Source organism: Oratosquilla oratoria, chromosome 16, assembly GCF_046742065.1.
Source record: "Oratosquilla oratoria isolate Oo_2021 chromosome 16, ASM4674206v1, whole genome shotgun sequence".
Classification (NCBI taxonomy): domain Eukaryota; kingdom Metazoa; phylum Arthropoda; class Malacostraca; order Stomatopoda; family Squillidae; genus Oratosquilla; species Oratosquilla oratoria.
Window position 1 is genome coordinate 40,807,401 of NC_134792.1, and position 20,064 is coordinate 40,827,464.

Consider the following 20,064-nt stretch of genomic DNA (forward strand, 5'->3'; position numbering starts at 1 on the left):
GTAGTCGAGTTTGGAGGGCAGGGCTCCCACAAACACGAAAAACAAATTGCGCACAGATTGAAATCCGAGATAGTAAAACGGCCCATAGGGTACCAGGACCGTTGCCTGGTACAGAAGACGACTCGTAGCCCCCGAGAGGGGGTGGGGGAGAGGGGGGAAGTGCTAAGACGTCAAATAAAGTGTATGGGTGCCTCTTCCTCATCCCCACCATCCTTCCTTGCCCCTCCCCACTCCTCCCCTCCAAGTTAATTCATGTTTCGCTCACCTAGAGTACGGCTGGATTCTAAAGTCAGCCATAAAAAGTTGTCTTTTCCTGTGACAGCAGATGACGTCATAATGGTTTATTATTGATGTTTTTTTATTTTAACAAATTATTTGTATTGGCTCAAAATATTAGGAAAATAAGTATAAATCTTAGCACTATTTTTATTCATTGATTTATTTATCTATTAATTTATTCATTTACGTAACTTATTAATTTGTCTATTTATTTTATCTATTTATTCGTCTATTCATTTATATATATTTTATACAATATGCAGCAAGGGTGTTGGTGAACGTTTGAAACAAGCTGTATATTCGTGTCTCGGACTCCATCAGCTCGTGTGCATGTTTGCATATACATATATATACAGTATATATATATATATATATATATATATATATATAAATATATATAAAAATATATATATATATATATAAATATATATATATATATATATATATATATATATATATATGCATGACTGGTTTGCTGCAAGCATGTGAGTCCGCAAGACACTATGTGAGTCCGTGACACTAGGCGAGCAACTATTCATCCTGCCCAAACTTGACATGTGTTCGATCACTTGAAGTACAGATGGCTTCATTTGTAAGTACTACAGGGAGTGTTCTTTTCTAATTTGGTATAACAGGCGTATTGGTGTACATCGTAGTTCTACATGAACTTGTGGTCACAAAAGATTTATTTATATCGTATATATACTACGCAAACCAACACAGTTGCACTGTATTACTCAGAAGTGAAAGCAATTGCACATCAGGCACAAGCACATACACAGCAAGAGTCCAAAGCTGACCAACGACGTTGTAGTAAGTTTGTCTGTTGATAGATGTCACTTCAAGGATATACGATCTTTATTCAACATACCTACATGATTCTCATCAGGTATATTGTTTATAAACTAGAGCAAGCACTAATTGATCACGGAGCCATCTTTTAGCAGATTTCACAATACTGTCAGCGAACTTTGAATTTGATTGCGTGAGCAGTCAAACAATTACCGCTTGGCTTTTGTACGAGACAAAATGAAACAAGACGAGAAGTAAAGGAATGCCCATATGTGTAACGGTCCATATTTTGGTGGCACAAGCGATTTTAGGGGATAAAAGTCCTTACACCTCAACATGTCAACGGCATACGTTGCATGTACAAGTGTATACATTTATATATATATATATATATACATATATATATATATATATATATATATATATATACATATATATATATATATATATATATATATATATATATATATATATATATATATTTATATATATAACGTTTGGGGCCTTCTGCAAAACGGTAGCAAGCCTATTTCTTCACGTCGAATATTTAGCATACGACTTAAGTCTCCGATGTCGTAAATGGTTCATTCAAGTCATAAATTTACGACCCACCCCACAACACCCTCAGTGAATGCCCGCAGTTGTAAGTCTCATCCAGTCTTGCGTCTGCTCCCTATAAGCACGCACACGCACACACACACACGCACACACACACACACACACACACACACACACACACACACACACACACACACACACACACACACACACACACACACACACACACACACACACACACACACAGTGGTAGATGTCTGGAACAAATTGGATGAGGCAACAGTGTGTGCATAAAACTATATAAGAATTTAAAAACAAACTAGATTCTGAAAGATAAAAAGACGGGTCACTACGAGCATAGCTCCCTTCCCGTATAATACAACTAGGTAAGTGCAACTAGGTAAAATACACACACACACACACACACACACACACACACACACACACACACACACACACGCATACACACACGCACACACACACACGCACGCACACACACACACACACACACACACACACACACACACACACACACACACACACACACACACACACACACACACACACACACACACACACACACACACACACACACACACACACACACACGTGTGTTTATGCACATCTGTCACCACGGGTACGCACATGTACTTGGCGCTGCCGTGGGCGTAGACAGAGACGCTCGAAGGAGAAAGTGTCGGCGGCTGCCCCTCGACCATAAATCCCCCAACGACATGACTTTACGTGTCCTGCGTCTCGTCTTTTACGCCGAAGACGCGTCTCATACGCAGGCTAGCAATAAGGGGAGGGGGGGGAGGTCCCTGCCCCGTCCCTCCCCCCCCCACCAACAGAATGTTTTAGCCTACAAGGATTTAGCCCCTTTGCATAGAAAAAAAGAAACAAATTGAGACAAATACAGATACAAATGCAGATACAGATAGACACAAAGAGAGAGAGAGGGGGAGAGAGGGAGAGAGAGAGAGAGAGAGAGAGAGAGAGAGAGAGAGAGAGAGAGAGAGAGAGAGAGAGAGAGAGAGAGAGAGAGAGAGAGAGAGAGAGAGAGAGAGAGAGAGAGAGAGAGAGAGAGAGATAGAGAGAGAGAGAGAGTTGAGAGAGAGAGAGAAACTTAAGAAAGCACTACACGACACTTTCTCACAATATTCCTATTGTCCACATTTCTGCTGACAATATTTTTTGCTTACCATCAGGATCAGGCTCAAATAGGAATTAATCTTTTTACAGAAATATGAAAAGGGTGTCGGTAATTACTGATCACCCGAGACCCTACCTTATCCTCATCCTCCTATTGCTATTCTTCCTCTTTCTCCTCCTCTTCCTCTTCTTCTTCTTCTCATCCTACCCTCCCATCGCCTCGCCTCTCCTCTCCCCCTCCTTTTCTTCCTCTCTTCATCTCGTTCTCGTCTTGCTCCTATCCTTTCCTCCTCCTATTCTCCTTCTCCCTTTCCTTCTTCCTCTTCACCTCCCATCTTCCTCTCGCCTCTCCTCTCCTCTCCCTTTTCCTCTTCTCTTCATCCCACTCTTCTCCTCCTTCTCCTGTCCTCTCTTCCTCTTCCTCCAATCCACTTACCCCCTATATCCGCCTCATCCTCATCATCCTATCCTCGACTCCTCTTCTCCCATCCTCGCCTCCTCCTCCCACTATCCTTGCCTCCTCCTCCCACTATCCTCGCCTCCTCCCCCTCCCTATCCTCGCCTCCTCCCCCTCCCTATCCTTGCCTCCTCCCCCTCCCTATCCTTGCCTCCTCCCCCTCCCTATCCTTGTCTCCTCTCCCTTATCCTCGCCTCCTCCCCTTATCCTCGCCTCCTCCCCCTCCCTATCCTCGCCTCCTACCCCTCCCTATCCTCGCCTCCGACACCCCATCCTCGCTTCCTCCCCCCTCCCTATCCTCGTCACTTCCCCCTCCCTATTCTCGCCTCCTCTCCCCCTGTCCTCGCCTCCTCTCCCCCTATCCTTGCCTCCTCCTCCTCCTCCTCCTCCTCTTCCTCTTCCTCCTCAACAGTAACCCCTGTCCTCATCACCATTACTCTTCCTCCCCCTCTGAGTTACCACTGCCCCCGTTCGCCGCAGCCCATAACCGCCACACTAACATCACAGAGTTCATTTTTACGACGTTACTTCCCAGCTTATCCATCAAACACCTAATTATCACTGCTACGGTGCTACCAATTACTCACAACCAGATTCCTACTACTGGTGTGTGTGTGTGTGTGTGTGTGTGTGTGTGTGTGTGTGTGTGTGTGTGTGTGTGTGTGTGTGTGTGTGTGTGTGTGTGTGTGTGTGTGTGTGTGTGTGTGTGTGTGTGCGTGTGTACGCGCGAGCGTCTTTTTTATGGATACTTGGGTCATTTCCAGAACTCCCTTTCACCTTTTTGGGGTTTATCTTTTATCTTTGGTAGACATTCTTTTTTATTTGGATTTCGTGTTAACATTTGTAGCATTCCTCCTCTTCACACAGTCCTATTATCCTCTCAAGACCACAGGATTTCTTTTTTCTAATAAATTCTTGGACCTTTGAAAAAAAAATCGTCATCCGTCTGTAGGCCTTCTCATGCAGTAACGACACTTATCATTTACTTTTGTCTGCCACCAAGTTAATTCAATTCATCTGAGGAGGGCTTTCCTTCGTTGGTGACAGGTACAGGTACATCCGACCCGGCCCATGGATTAGTGAAAGTCGCGGAAAGGTCTACCGACAGAATTATTACTTTATTCGTCTCCAGGGCTATAATCCCCTTTCCCCTACAGCCCCCCGGCCATGTTATTTCATTCATCTCCGTTATAACCCCTGTCGAAAGGGTTAAGTCCATTGTAGACCACCAGAGGGATGTTCACAGTAACGACGACAGAATACCAAATTCGTTTCATAATAATCCTTCGCTATGGTCATTAACTTTACAAATTTTATTCTGGCTACGCGACTCCGGCTGTCGGGTCCTGCTATGGAGGTGTCGTGTCTCGCTGCACGGCCTCGGACCTGAGCGGTGTGCCAGGAGGCCGTTCATCCATGAGGTGCTAAGATGGGGGTTGCGATAAATAGGTTTAGGATGGGTGTGGGGTGAGTGTTTGGTGAGTGTGGAATGAGTGTGGGGTGGGTGTGGGGTGAGTGTTAGGTGAGTGTGGGATGAGGGTTGGGTGGGTGTCAAGTGGGTGTGGGTGTGGTGTGGGTGTGGGTGTGGGTGTGGTGTGGGTGTGGTTTGGGTGTGGAGTGGGTATGGGTGGTTGTGAGATGGGTGTGGGTGGACGTGGGTATGGGTGCGGGGTGCCTGTGGAATGGGTGTAGGGTGGGCCTATCCTTTGACTCAAACACCTACCTTATAAAATGGAAAAGGCTATTTAGTATGTATACAGTGCACAAACACACCCACACACCCACACACATATGCACACACTGAAGGGAATTACCTAACGTTAGCCAGAATAAAAAATACAGAGGTATCACCTGATGAATAGGATATATATATATTATATATATATATATATTATATATATGATATAGCATTTATATGAAGAACAAGTAACAAAACGACCAAAGAGGATTACCTCATAGTACCATACTCAAAAGGAGCAGAAGTAATTACCAATTTTCTATCCACAAAGGGTAGACACTTAGCGCATGCCGCGGGATTAAGAATCAGAGACATAGTGAGTAAGAAGGAGAACAAGAATGTCATAAATCAGAACAGCATTGTGTACAAGATTCCATGTGGAGGTTGTCCGGCCATGTACTACGGAGAGTCATCGCGTGGCATAAAAAAAAAAAAGTGTACGAACACAAGAGTGATCTACGCCACCACAGATCATCTAACTCTTTGGTGGTACACGTACATACACGCGGACATCTCCCCAACTGGAATAACGTCGATATTCTCCACAAGGGACTGGAAAGGAGATTAAGAAAAACCATAGAAGCCGCACACATCACAACGAGCCAAGTCACCAATCACCGGGAAGGACACGTTAGCCTAGCGCGACCCGCAGCTAGATTGACCTTAGCAGCGCTAACTCGCAAGAGATCGCGAACCACTGGCAAGATGAGCCAGTATTGGGGCATGTATTGTCCACAAAATCTGTGAGTCTGTAGTCTCTCTGAGGAAGACATCCGTCGAAACGTTAGAGGATAATATATCCTGCATTATACTGCGTCCCCTTGCCACCCTCCACTCATATATATATATATATATATATATATATATATATATATATATATATATATATATATATATATATGTATATATGTATATATATATATATATATATATATATATATATATATATACACATACACACACATATAGCCTCCTGGCTAGTACAGTGGTAGTGCATTGACCTCGGGTCACGGGGTCAATAGATTGAACCCTGTCCGGGCCTGTGAGCTAGCTGTTTACTAGGCACCACGGTCGGGAGTTCAGGCTTCCCTCGGCCGACGTTCTGAGGAGAGTCTTTGGGACTGATATCGGAACTGAAACTCGGCAATTTTAACTTTAACTTTAACACACACACACACACACACACACACACACACACACACACATACGCACACGCACACACACATATATATATATTATATATATATATATATATATGAAATATATAACATATATATACATATATATATATATGTGAAATACATATATATATATATACATATATATATATATATATATATATATTTATATATACCCATTCAGTGTTGTACAAATACTTTCCCGCGTTTGTATACTTCCAATTGTACTATCATAGTGGAGATGGGTTGAACGCAAAATTTCATGTATGTGTATGTAACTCGAGCATACAAATATATAAGAAAAGTTGCGCTCAACTTATATCTCTCTTGATAGCGTAGTTGGTAAGTTACTACGGCACTTGTCATGTGATTGCTGGGTTCGAGTCCTTGGCAGTACCGCATTTCAATTTCTGCATGTCGGCCTCCATTGGGTCTCCCGATGTTGATGGCTTAGAATTAAAGTGCATTGTGGTTGTTAAAATGTATCTCTAATCACTGGGACCCATTCAGTGTTGTACAAATACTTTCCCGCGTTTGTATACTTCCAATTGTACTATCATAGTGGAGATGGGTTGAACGCAAAATTTCATGTATGTGTATGTAACTCGAGCATACAAATATATAAGAAAATTTGCGCTCAACTTATATCTCTCTTGATAGTGTAGTTGGTAAGTTACTACGGCACTTGTCATGTGATTACTGGGTTCGAGTCCTTAGTAGTACTGCATTTCAATTTCTGCATGCCGGCCTCCATTGGGTCTCCCGATGTTGATGGCTTAGAATTAAAGTGCATAGTCGTTGTTAAAACGTATCTCTAATCACTGGGACCCATTCAGTGTCGTACACACACACACACATGCATACACAAACACACACACACACGTGTATATATATATATATATATATACATATATGTATATATTATATATATACATACATACATATATATATATGTATATATACATATATAGATATATATATATATATCATATACATATATATATGTATATATATAAATATGATATATATTATATACATATATACATACATACATACATTTATATATAAACATATACATATATATATATATATATATATATATAGAGAGAGAGAGAGAGAGAGAGAGAGAGAGAGAGAGAGAGAGAGAGAGAGAGAGAGAGAGAGAGAGAGAGAGAGAGAGAGAGAGAGAGAAAGAGAGAGAGAGAGAGAGAAGGAGAGAGAGAGAGAGAGAGAGAGAGAGAGAGAGAGAGAGAGAGAGAGAGAGAGAGAGAGAGAGAGAGAGAGAGAGAGAGAGAGAGAGAGAGAGAGAGGAGAGGAAGAGAGAAGGAGAGAGAGAAGGAGAGAGAGAGAGAGAGAGAGAGAGAGAGAGAGAGAGAGAGAGAGAGAGAGAGAGAGAGAGAGAGAGAGAGAGAGAGAGAGAGAGAAAGAGAGAGAGAGAGAGAGAAGATATCATCACAAGGGCTTATGTCCATCACCATCATCCTTTACCTTGGGCAATGCCATCACTTTTCCCTCCACACCATTTCTGTCTGCGACCATAATCACCAGCGCCTGCGCACCGTGACCTCATGAAAAGGGAGACCGACAGACATGGAGACCACTCACCACCTGGAGACCACTCACCACTTGGGTCATCACCTTCGCCAGCCCGTCAGGAACAAATTGTATCCTTTACATTTTGCCTCACTAGCGAGGGATATGGATGGTGATGGAGACGAAGACGAAGATGAAAAAAAAAAAATGTAGTCGGCAACAGCAAGAGAGGATGGGTGAAAAAAGACCAAGGATTAGGTCCGAGATTTATCCCTGTCAAACTTCACACTAAGGGTTCTTTAGATGAAGGAAGCTTTAGCGCGAAATTAGTCGGGGATAAAACTCGGACTGAGAGCTAAAGCGAGATCGGGAAAATCAAAGAAGAGTATCGGGATCACGTTGAAACCAACCGAGGGGCAAACTGGACGCCATCATTTTATCTTGGATAGCGCCAGACGATCTTATTCAGCTTGAAGGAATCCCTGAGTTTTGAAGAATCAACGGACGAACCTTAAGAAAAAAAAGTCGTGGATTTAAGCTCACGAATATTCTCGGTGAATGTCACAAAAAACAGAATCCTGCATGAGGCCGAAGGACAGCGAATCATAGCCGAAACAGAACAATACAATTCAAAAAGGCCCTCTGTGGGATAGTTTTAGTGACCTCTTACCTCTCTTTCAATTTTACTAATCTCATTTTACAGGAAACTTGTATAGAGGATAAACAAAAGGAAGATCCTACCATAGTCCGAGGGATTCCGAGGGATTCCCAGGCGGTGGATAAACGTGGACCAATGCAGCTCCTATCAGGTGATACAAGAAACCTACCTTTGTCACAGGATAGGTGATTGATTATTCCTTTGTTTTGTTTGTTTGTCTCTTTGTTCGTTCATTTGTCTGTTTGCTTTCTTGCTTACTTGTGTGTTCGGTGTGTGTGTGTGTGTGTGTGTGTGTGTGTGTGTGTGTGTGTGTGTGTGTGTGTGTGTGTGTGTGTGTGTGTGTGTGTGTGTGTGTGTGTGTGTGTGTGTGTGTGTGTGTGTGTGTGTGTGTGTGTGTGTGTGTGTGTGTGTGCGTGCGTGTGTGTATGTGCGTGCGTGTGTGCGAGCATGTGTGTGAGCGTGTGTGTATGTGCGTGCGTGTGTGCGAGCATGTGTGTGCGCGTGTGCGTGTGTACGCGTGTGTGTGCGCGTGTGCGTGTGTACGCGTGTGTGTGCGCGCGTGCGTGCATGTACAGAATAATTACATTCACTTATATATACAGGGCCTGCTTTACATCATACAAGGAAAGTATGTGTTATGGACTACAGCATATACGTTCACACGCGCACATTTATGCATTCAAAGAAAAGCATAAAGTAGAAGGCAACACGAGGCGAGGAGCTGATGGCTTTCACACTGGTCAATACATCACCTCACGTGTCAGAAGGGTTAGTGGCTGGTGCCAGCTCGTATGGCAAAGTTTCTACCTACCTACATTTTTTCTACATATTTTAAAGAGCGGGAGAGAGGGCCAAAGAGTACAAAGATAGCCTCCATATAGGAGCTCCAGAGAGAGAAATGAACGAAGAACATAGAGTGGCAGTGGAGAGGACGTGTCGTCGAAGCCCCTTTTCGAAAACCTCGAAGTCTAAGACAGCTGGAAGAGTCTCAGGAATGAGTCCATACGGATCACACACAACAATACTGACATAGCCACCATTACATTAAAACCCTTTCACCTCTCTCATTCAGACTGCCATCAGGCGATTCTGTCCAGCTGAGAATAACCTCCACCAATCGAAGGCTCAGAAACGACCTCCATTAAGTCCCAACGGCGTCAAGTTACCTGTGTTCTTCTCGATACACGGATTTACTCCACGCGTGTCACAGACAACGTCTGGCTTGTGCGTGTTGGCGACTATGGCTATATGGCTATCTCGTGCTAGACGTCCGTTAGGGGTGAGACGTGACGCGTGGCTGATTTATTATCCCCCATCAACGGCAGGATCCATATATACATGAATTACTCGACGAAAAAAATAAATTACCACCAAAGACCCTCTTTATTTTTATTCTCTGCCTTTTCTACCTGGAAACGCGAGATCTTCCTTCCAGGCCTTCTTCGGCTGGTCAGTTTGTATAAATGCTGATGAGACTGTCGGAGTAGAGGTATAAAGAAAGGAGGGGTTTGTCCTTCCCTCGGTGAGTTATGGGATAGATTTGCACCTCACGAGAATGAAATGGCCAGCCCATGCATACTGGGCTGGGGTCAGGAGATAAGCCAGGGGCTGAAGGGGGACGTGGAGAAGGAAGGTGGGGGAGTGGCATGGGGGAAGGGGGGCATGGTGGGATGGGGAGAGTGGGAGGGAGATAGGGGAAGAGGGGCGAGGGAGGGAAGGGGAGGGGAGAGGGAACGGGGGAGGGGAGAGGTAAAGGGGGAGGGGAGAGGTAAAGGGGGAGGGGAGAGGTAAAGGGGGAGGGGGAGAGTGGGGTGGGGAGAGGGGGAGAGGGAGAGTGGGGTGGGGAGAGGGGGAGGGGGAGAGTGGGGTGGGGAGAGGGGGAGAGGGAGAGAAGGGGAGAGGTGGAGAAGAGAAGAGGTGGAGAAGGGAAGATGGGGAGAGAGGAGGTGGGGGAGAAGGTAGATGGGGGAGAGGGAGAGAAGAGAAGATGTGGAGGAGGGAAGATGGGGAGAGAGGAGGTGGGGAGAAGTTAGATGGGGAGAGGAGGTGGTGGAGGGAATAGGAGGCTGAAGGGAGATAAAAGTGGGTATAAGAGGTGGAGGGGAGGTGGAGAGAGGAGGGATGGTTAGGGCTGGTTAGAGACTAAGAGCTGGCTAGGGACTAATGATTGATAAGACTAATACTGTATAGATGTGACTATTTGCTTCACTAAATCGAGGGTTGTCAGTAGACAAACGACTGAAAACGTCTAGATTGGACCTTGGTCTTGGCTAAGTGCAATCAAGGGTTGGGTCCAGACTTCGTACTACAATTTGATCCAGGGCGGGGCTCAGTGACGAAGGCTCTGGTGCCAAGGGTCTCTGGAATCCAAGAACGATGTGGAAACCCCTTCATTACCGAGTGGCACTTTTGTTATTCATCTCCGCGGCACCGCCTTGTTAGAGAACGAAGTAATCAGGCTGAGAATTATTAAGGACAGTAAAGTGGGAACAGACCATACATACGCTGATATTACTGCACACACAAACACCCACCTGACCAGTGTTATCATTCCAACACTAACAGCTATAGCATCTGGCAACTGTACATGACAGAAGACAGGCAGCTGATGATGGCTAGGAATATAGAGCATTTGTTCTTATGTTTCAAAAAACAGCAAAATAAATAAATAAATAAATAAATATATAAATAAATAAATAAATAGACAGATAAAGCACAAAAACAATATGCCCGTAGAAAACCATTGCGGAAAGAAAGGAACGAAAAACATCCTCATTCGAAGTCAAATGTAGAGATTTCTGAGGAATATGTCACACCAGGAATGGATGGACCTAGTCTTAAAACCCTGTAGGCGTAGCGGGGAGCCACGAGCGAATGAGATGTGTCGGAGAAGCTGAAGGCCAAAAACTTGAAGGTCAGGTGAGTAAAGTATAATGTTTAGGGAAGCCACAGGTCACGACGGAGTGGCTACAAATGTCGTGGTGATGGGGGCGGGGCGGGTGGTATGAGGTGGGTGACGGGTGGGGGGGGGGCCTTGAAGGTTGGCTGGGGGGGAAGGGGATGAAGAAAGGGGAGGTGGAGTGGCAGGGGTTGGAGGGGTTGGAGGGGTGGTGTGAGTATTGTATTTCGTCTCCGATAAGCACCAATCCTTATATTGGGGACAGTATCAGTACTCCATATGGAGGGATAGGAGTTGTGAGGTGTGGATAGTAGTTAAGTGGGAGGTGGGTGGGAGTGGTGGGTTTTAAGTGGAAAGTGGGTGGAAGTGGTGGGAGTTAAGTGGGAGGTGGGTGGGAGTGGTGGGGTTTAAGTGGGAGGTGGGTGGGAGTGGTGGGGTTTAAGTATGATATGGGTGGGAGAGGTGGGGTTTATGTGGGATATGGGTGGGAGTGGTGGGAGTTAAGTGGGTTATGGGTGGAAGTGGTGTGGGTTAAGTGGGAGTGGTGGGATTGGTGTGGGTTAAGTGAGAGACAGGTGCGAGTAGAGTGGTGGGATTAAGTGGGAGGTGGATGGGAGTGGCGGGGGTTAAGTGGGATGTGGGTGGGAGTGGTAGGAGTTAAGTGGGATGTGGGTGGGAGTGGTGTGGGTTAAGTGGGGGGTGGATGGGAGTAGTGGGGGTTGGGTGGAAGTGGTGGGGTTTAAGTAGGGAAGGGGGAGGGGGTTAACGAGGAGGTTCTACCAAGGTCTGGTTCCCGAATCCATGGTACTTAGAGTGAACCAAACCTCCGTACTTTGTGACTTTATGGATATAGTAAAAGACGGTATTTGGGTGAGTACCTAGATCCTAGTATCTAGTATATCAGGTGAGTATTTAAATTAGAGAATTTTGGTTTTGCAACCAAACACCAGGTGACTTGGATCAGTAGCTATGGTAACAATAACAAAATTTTATTACATATAATATATATATATATATATATATATATATATATATATATATATGAATATATGATATATATATATGATATATATATATATGTATATACATATATGAATGTATATACATATATATATGAATATATATATATATATATATATATATATATATATATATATATATATATATATATATAATATATATGTGTGTGTGTGTAGGTACAAAACCAAACACCAGGTGACTTGGATCAGTAGCTATGGTAACAATACCAAAATTTTATTACATATATATATATATATATATATATATATATGTATATATATACATATATATATATATATATATATATATATATTTGAATATTGAGGGAGAAGATTATCTTGTAGACATGTGTTATTAAAATCGACAGCATTGAGGAGGTTGTTAATCTTCTTATGGGTATTCTCAAGCTCTCTAACAAGGAATCGGCCAATTGTGGGGTGGGCATAAACAAGATTGCCAAAACAATTCATTTATTCAATGTTTCGTCTGCAAGGAGACATCTCCAGGAAAATCTGTAACATATAAATTACCGATATATAGAAACAAAGAACAAGGGTATATATATATTTTTTATCGATGTCTATTTCCATGATTGGTGAATTTTTGTTATTGTTAATACCCTTGTTCTTTGTTTCTGTATGTCGGTAATTTATATGTTACAGATTTTACTGAAGATGTCTCCTTACAGACGAAACGTTGAATAAATGAATTATTTTGGCAATCTTGTTTATTCCCACCCTACAAATGGCCGAGTTCTTGTTAGAAAGCTTGAGAATACCCATAAGAAGATTAACAACCTCCTCAATGCTGTCGATTTTAATAACACACACACACACACATATATGTACATATATATATATATATATATATATATATATATATACATATATATATATATATATATATGTGTGTGTGTGTGTGTGTGTGTGTGTGTGTGTGTGTGTGTGTGTGTGTGTGTGTGTGTGTGTGTGTGTGTGTATGTATATATATACATATATATATTGTTGCGGGCTTGCTGCAAACAAAGCCTTGACCTGGTGTTTCCCCGCGTCGACCATCAGTTGGCATAGTTGACACGGCGTGGGTACGCCTATGGCACGGCGTGGGTACGCCCAGTGCCAACAACGGCGCATGCGCGGAGGTGAACACTGTCATTGTCTATGCATTATTTTAGTTAGTTAGGAACGTAGCTAGTTCCATTTATGTTTGCTGAATACTCTTCAGGGGTATTATATTAGTCCATGTGTGTCTTGTTATGGTGTCTGTTCACGCTGACCCCTGTTCAAATTGGCGTGGCTTGGGTTCGCGCTATTCTCTTCCTACCCTTGACCTGAGCAGTCATGTCTCACCTTTTCTCCAAGTATTGTATACTTTAGTTTTAAGTTAATTCTAAGAAATAGGTTTTAGCTAGGTTGTTCTTTGTGATGTAATGTACTTGTATTATATATCATTTTAATAATTGGATATAATTTAGATACATCACACTTTTATTCAATCCCCCCCAGTGACAAGTAGAGTTCATTGTTGTAGTCATTTACCTAGACTGCAACAAGTGGGGGCCCGGTCCGGATTGAACCAAAATATTTTTGTTGTGCTATACGTTACTAGAACTCCATCGCAAGTGCTAACAAATACCTTGTTATATATTATGTACTGTGTATTGTGTGTGTGCGATTGGAGATATCTCGCGGTAAGCACTAGTTGGTTATTCTTTCTCATTTGAACTCACAAAACGACTTGTCACTGTAGCTAGGTTAGCCTATTGTGTTTAAATTTTGTTAAGTGTGCTAAGTGTTCTCGAGTGAAAATGGCAGACGTCAGGCATTTCTTAGCAGCCCCTACATTCACAGCGCTAGGGAAATTAAAAAAGACTAAGCTTACGGCTGTTGCTCGACACCTCGGATTGGAGGGATACTCCAGCTTGTCGGTACATTCATTGAGGCAGAGGATACATGACCACCTCGTTGAAAATGAATATTATGACGAGCGGGAGGTTGACCCCCCATTACAGGAGGCCATCAATACAACACAAGGCCATTTAGAATTGAAGCTCGAGATTAAAAAACTCGAGTTACAGTTAGAAACACTGAAACAGGGACAGGGACAAGATCAGGCTCAAACAAATAACACTCCCACATTCAACATAAACCAAAATCTAGGTAGTGTTCCCAAGTTTAATGAAGACGAACCAGACAGGTTCTTTGCGTTATTTGAGAAAATGGCTAAATTGAACGAGTGGCCGTATGATAAGTGGACTCAGCTTGTCTACCGGTCATTTACCGGTAAGGCTTTGGATGTCTTCTCCGCTCTCTCCAGATTGAAGGTTGAAGACTATGAGCTGGTTAAGACCACCGTGCTTACGAGTTATCAACTTGTTCCTGAAGCCTATCGACAACGGTTTAGAAAACGGAAAAAAGAAAGCCAAGAAACATACGTCGAATTCTTTCGGCGCAAACACACACTCATACACAAATGGATAGAGAGCGAGAATGCCAAAACTCCCGCAGAAATTATCGAACTAATTCTGCTCGAAGACATCCGCTCTCTTATTCCCCCAGACATACGAGCCCACCTCGACCAGAGAGGTATCCGTACACTAGCTGAGGCAGGCCTAGTAGCGGATCATTCCAGGCCCACTAATCCTAAGGTACATTGCAGATCCACTCCCTCGGACCAAAGACCTTCACAACCGCAGGCCAGTCCCCTTCCTCCCATGTCAACCCCACAGGCAGCAGGACCTCGGATGACTACAGGATTCCCATCATCTACCTCAGGTAAGCCCGTTGCCCGTGAGACAGGGGGACCCAGTGTTAGTAATGAGAGGAAGACTTTCTGCAAATATTGCAAGCGGACCGGTCACGAGGTTAGTGACTGTTTTAAACTTAAAAGATAAGAAGCCCTCTCTAGTAGTAACCCCCTCTCTCGCGATCAATGTGGCAGAGCAAACGGAAGTTCAGTTGGATCTCCTTTCTCCTACTAATAACCGACCGGTTGCCACCGCTAATTCTTCTCCCACATCATCTCCATTCGAACCATTTTGCTCATCTGGTTCTGTAGCTCTCACTCAGTTCAGTGAACCTATTCCCCTTAAGATTTTGAGAGACACAGGCTCTGCCTTATCTCTAGTAGCTAAGGATGCTGTCCCCTCCATAGAGACGTGTTATACCGGAAATTGGGTATTAGTGAACGGTTTAACCGGGGGATCACATATCCCACTGTTTATGTTATATTTGCGTTCCCCTATCACATCCGGTTATGTCACTTTAGGAGTAGTGGATAGGTTACCTGTAGAAGGCGCATCTCTCTTGATAGGGAATGACCTCGCTGGAGGAGTGATGTTACCTAATGCCATGGTTTCATCACGTCCCTCTGTTGAGAACAATACCAGCCAGTTAGAAAAGGACATTCCTGGGTTATTTCCTGCGTGTGCAGTCACTCGCAGCATGAGCCAAAGGGAAGGTGCCGAGAGTAGTGAGCTTGTCAGTGGAAGAGTTGATGTAGATCATTCCTTGCCTTGTGAGGAGTCAGAAGTAGACTCCAGTCAAATAGACCTCCCTGATATTGGTTTAGGAGAGTTTTTTGAAGATCCATCCAAGGCAGAGAAAACTAAGAGTAGCTCTGATGAGGATAGTGTCACGGCCCTGGCTAGTTTTAGTTCCTCGCCAGTCACTACGAGTAAGCTCATACAACTCCAGGCAGAGGATCCTGAACTAGCCAGCTTCCGTAGTAGGGCGGTTAGTGAGTCAGAAGCTGAACGAGAGGCCAGCTGCTACTACACCAGCTCAGGTGTATTGATGCGAAAATTTCGTTCACCCGTCTCACCTGCCAACCACCCATGGACAGTTCACCATCAGATTGTAGTTCCCAGCCCCCTACGTCAGGATATCCTCAGTATCGCCCATGATGGCGTAGGCGGACATTTAGGAGTCAGAAAGACCTACACCAAAATTCTGTCTCATTTTTATTGGCCCAAGCTAAAGAGAGACGTCAGTACATATTGCCGTACATGCCGTCCCTGTCAGGTAGCTGGGAAACCTAATCCCACGGTTAAACCGTACCCACTACAGCCCATACCCGTAGTCAAAGAGCCCTTCAGTAAGATCATAATCGATTGTGTGGGACCTTTGCCCAAGACCCCCCGTGGTTTTCAGTTCTTGTTCACTATTGTAGATTGTGCGACACGCTATCCGGAGGCCATTCCCTTGCGCCGCATCACGGCGAAGAATGTTGTCCGAGCCTTGGTTCATTTCTTTACCCAGGTGGGCCTTCCCACAGTGGTGCAGTCGGATCAGGGATCCAACTTTACCTCCCGCTTGTTCAATCAGGTGATGGAAAGCCTGGGTGTCAGGCAGTCGAGGTCCTCGGCCTATCACCCCCAGTCCCAGGGAGTAGTAGAGAGATTTCACCAAACTCTCAAACGAGTCCTACGGACTTTCTGTATCGAGACTGGGCGGGATTGGGACGGGGGAGTAGATCTTCTTTTGTTTGCAATACGCGACAGCGTGCAAGCATCGCTAGGTTATTCCCCCTTTCAATTGATATATGGTCATGAAGTACGGGGACCTCTTAAGGTACTGAAGGAGAGCTGGATCTCTAACGAGGCAGAGACCCCGTTGGCTTCCTATGTACCTAAGTTTAAGGAGAAGTTACACCTAGCCTTAAGTCTTGCTCATTCAAACTTAGATAGGGCGCAGACAAAGATGAAACAACAGTTTGATAGGTCTCATAGAACTGAAGACAGACAGTTTCGCGTAGGAGACAGGGTTTTATCTCTATTGCCAGTGAATAATCTCCCTTTACAGTCTAAGTATTGTGGACCGTATATAGTCTTAGAGCGTCAAGGGCAGGCCAACTATGTGATACACACCCCAGATAGGCGTAAGAAAAGGCGCCTAGTGCATGTGAACCTCCTCAAGCCTTTCCACGATCGTGATGAGGCTGAGTGCAGTAGGGCGGAGCCTGTGTGTATGGTAGTGCCGGAGGAGAGTGATGCGAGTGATGAGTGCTTCTCGGGAACACTGAGTGCGACAGGGCCTAAACTGGATAACTCGACTATCGTGCGGAACCCGAGTGATAAACTGGGACATCTCTCTGGTGCTCAAGTGGAGGACATCAAATCCTTGCTGACGGAGTTCGAGTGCATCTTTGGAGATATCCCTCGCCCCTGTTCGACCCTGGAACACGACGTGGAGACCGAGGGGGCTCTTCCCATCCGCCAACGTCCTTACCGCCTGAACGCCTTCAAGAGGGAGTACCTTAGGGCCGAGGTGCAGCGTCTCCAGGAGCTAGGCATCGTAGAACCCAGTCACAGCCCTTGGGCCTCCCCAGTGGTCCTGGTGCCCAAACCCGACGGCTCGATGCGTCTGTGCATCGACTACCGCCGCGTCAACGCCGTGACGAAAGCTGATGGGTATCCCCTGCCGAGGATCGATGACGTCATCGACGACGTGGGGGCAGCGCGGTGGGTGACGAAGTTGGACCTGCTACAAGGCTACTACCAAGTTCGACTAACGGAGCGCTCGAAAGCTATCTCCGCTTTCGTCACACCGGAGGGACTGTATCAGTTCACGGTCCTTCCCTTCGGCCTCAGGAACGCCCCTTCCACTTTCCAACGCCTGATGAATTTCATCACGACCGGGTTGGAGGGCGTCCGCTGCTACCTTGACGACATCGTTGTCTGCGGAGATACCTGGGAGGAGCACCTGGCGGCCAACAGCCTGACAGTGAACCTCGCCAAGAGTGAGTTCGGCCATGCTCAAATCACCTTCCTCGGACATGTGGTAGGGCGGAACGAGGTACGGCCTGTCGCCGCCAAGATCGCAGCCATCCAACAGTATCCTGTGCCAACGGACAAGAAGGCTGTGATGCGTCTCCTAGGCATGGCGGGCTATTACCGACGGTTTTGTCCGAACTTCTCAACCGTTGTAGCCCCGATGACCGACCTCCTGGGGGGCAAGAAGGTTTTCAAGTGGACCCCCGAGTGCCAACAAGCCTTCGAGAGCCTCAAGACCCTGATGTCTGGAGCGCCCGTATTGCGCGCGCCTGACTTGCAAGCGCCCTTCATTTTGCACACCGATGCCAGCGACGTCGCAGGAGGGGCCGTGCTGCTACAGGAAGGCGAGGGGGGATCAGTACAACCCGTCGCCTACTATTCCAAGAAATTCAACAAACACCAGAGGAACTATGCCACCGTGGAAAAGGAGGCGTTATCCTTGTTCATGGCCCTTGAACACTTTCGCGTTTACCTAGGTAGCACTTTACATCCGATACAAGTGTTGACAGACCATAATCCGCTTACGTTCGTAGAGCGGATGAGACACACAAACCAACGCCTGCTGAGGTGGGCGTTGGCTATTCAACCATTCAATCTAACTATATCTCACATCCGCGGAAGTAAGAACATTTTAGCCGACGCACTCTCACGAGCTCCAGCCCCATAAGTGAACTGTCGTGTCTATAACTATTTCCCATGTATACTGTTTGTGTTTATTTCCCATGTATACTGCTGTGTTTATTTTCCATGTATACTGTTTGTGTTTATTTCTCATGTATATTATCTATATTCACCTTGTGTCATGTTCCACGTATACTGTGCATTTACTGTGTGTATTTCTCATGTGCACTATGTATGTGTATTTTGTAGATTGCTTATGTTGCCCATGTGCCCGTTTTATGTGTATAATTCATGTTCGCCTCCCGTTCGGGAGACTCACATTCTTTTTGGGGGGAGGTGTTGCGGGCTTGCTGCAAACAAAGCCTTGACCTGGTGTTTCCCCGCGTCGACCATCAGCTGGCATAGTTGACACGGCGTGGGTACGCCCAGTGCCAACAACGGCGCATGCGCGGAGGTGAACACTGTCATTGTTTATGCATTATTTTAGTTAGTTAGGAACGTAGCTAGCTCCATTTATGTTTGCTGAATACTCTTCAGGGGTATTATATTAATCCATGTGTGTCTTGTTATGGTGCTAGTGATCACAGAGTGTCCTATGAATATATCTTACGTTGCCGTATGGTGACGTCTGGCACTCTGTTCACGCTGACCCCTGTTCAAATTGGCGTGGCTTGGGTTCGCGCTATTCTCTTCCTACCCTTGACCTGAGCGGTCATGTCTCACCTTTTCTCCAAGTATTGTATAATTTAGTTTTAAGTTAATTCTAAGAAATAGGCTTTAGCTAGGTTGTTGTTTGCGATGTAATGTACTTGTATTATATATCATTTTAATAATTGGATATAAATTAGATACATTACACTTTTAATCAACCCACTCCAGTGACAAGTAGAGTTCATTGTTGTAGTCATTTGCCTAGACTGCAACAATATGTAATATATACATATATATATAGTATATATATATATATATGTATATATTTTTTTTTTTTTTTTTTTTTTTTTTTTTTTTTTACATTCTTACATTCTTATTACAATTCTCCGCCCGCTAAAAGGTAGTCTTTAAATGGTGGAGCAGAGGGGGAGAAGGTGGGAAAGAGGTGAGAAGGTGGAGAAGAGGGGAAGAAGGTGGGAAAGAGTGGGAGAAGGTGGTGAAGATGAGAAGGTGTTGGAGGAGAAGGTACAGGAAAACGTGTGGAGGAAGGACTCAGGAGGGAGGAGAGTGGAGGAAGGAGAAGGATGGAGGAAAATGATGGAATAGATGAAAAGAAATACAGTGGGGAGAAGTAAGAGGGAAAAATGAGAGGGAGAAGCGAGAGGCAGAAGAGAGAGGCAGAAGAAAGAGGCAGAAAAGAGAGGTAGAAGAAAGGCAGAAGAAAGAGGCAGAAGAGAGAAACAGAAGAAAGAGGC

General features: G+C 44.8%; 2 protein-coding genes across 4 annotated transcripts in view; one reads left to right on the forward strand and one right to left on the reverse strand.

The window, feature by feature from the left end:
• LOC143033662 (uncharacterized) overlaps positions 1–18,704 on the forward strand; it is a 53,625-nt gene extending 34,921 nt beyond the window's left edge. The window contains exons 2-5 of the mRNA XM_076199152.1: positions 8,391–8,496; positions 11,197–11,264; positions 14,048–15,038; positions 15,322–18,704. Of these exons, the coding sequence (XP_076055267.1) occupies positions 8,391–8,496; positions 11,197–11,264; positions 14,048–15,038; positions 15,322–18,704 (4,548 nt within the window). The remainder of the gene's footprint in view (positions 1–8,390; positions 8,497–11,196; positions 11,265–14,047; positions 15,039–15,321) is intronic.
• Positions 1–20,064, reverse strand: part of cv-c (RhoGTPase activating protein) — a 1,018,432-nt gene that overhangs the window by 931,664 nt on the left and 66,704 nt on the right. The gene's annotated exons all lie outside the window — the stretch shown is intronic.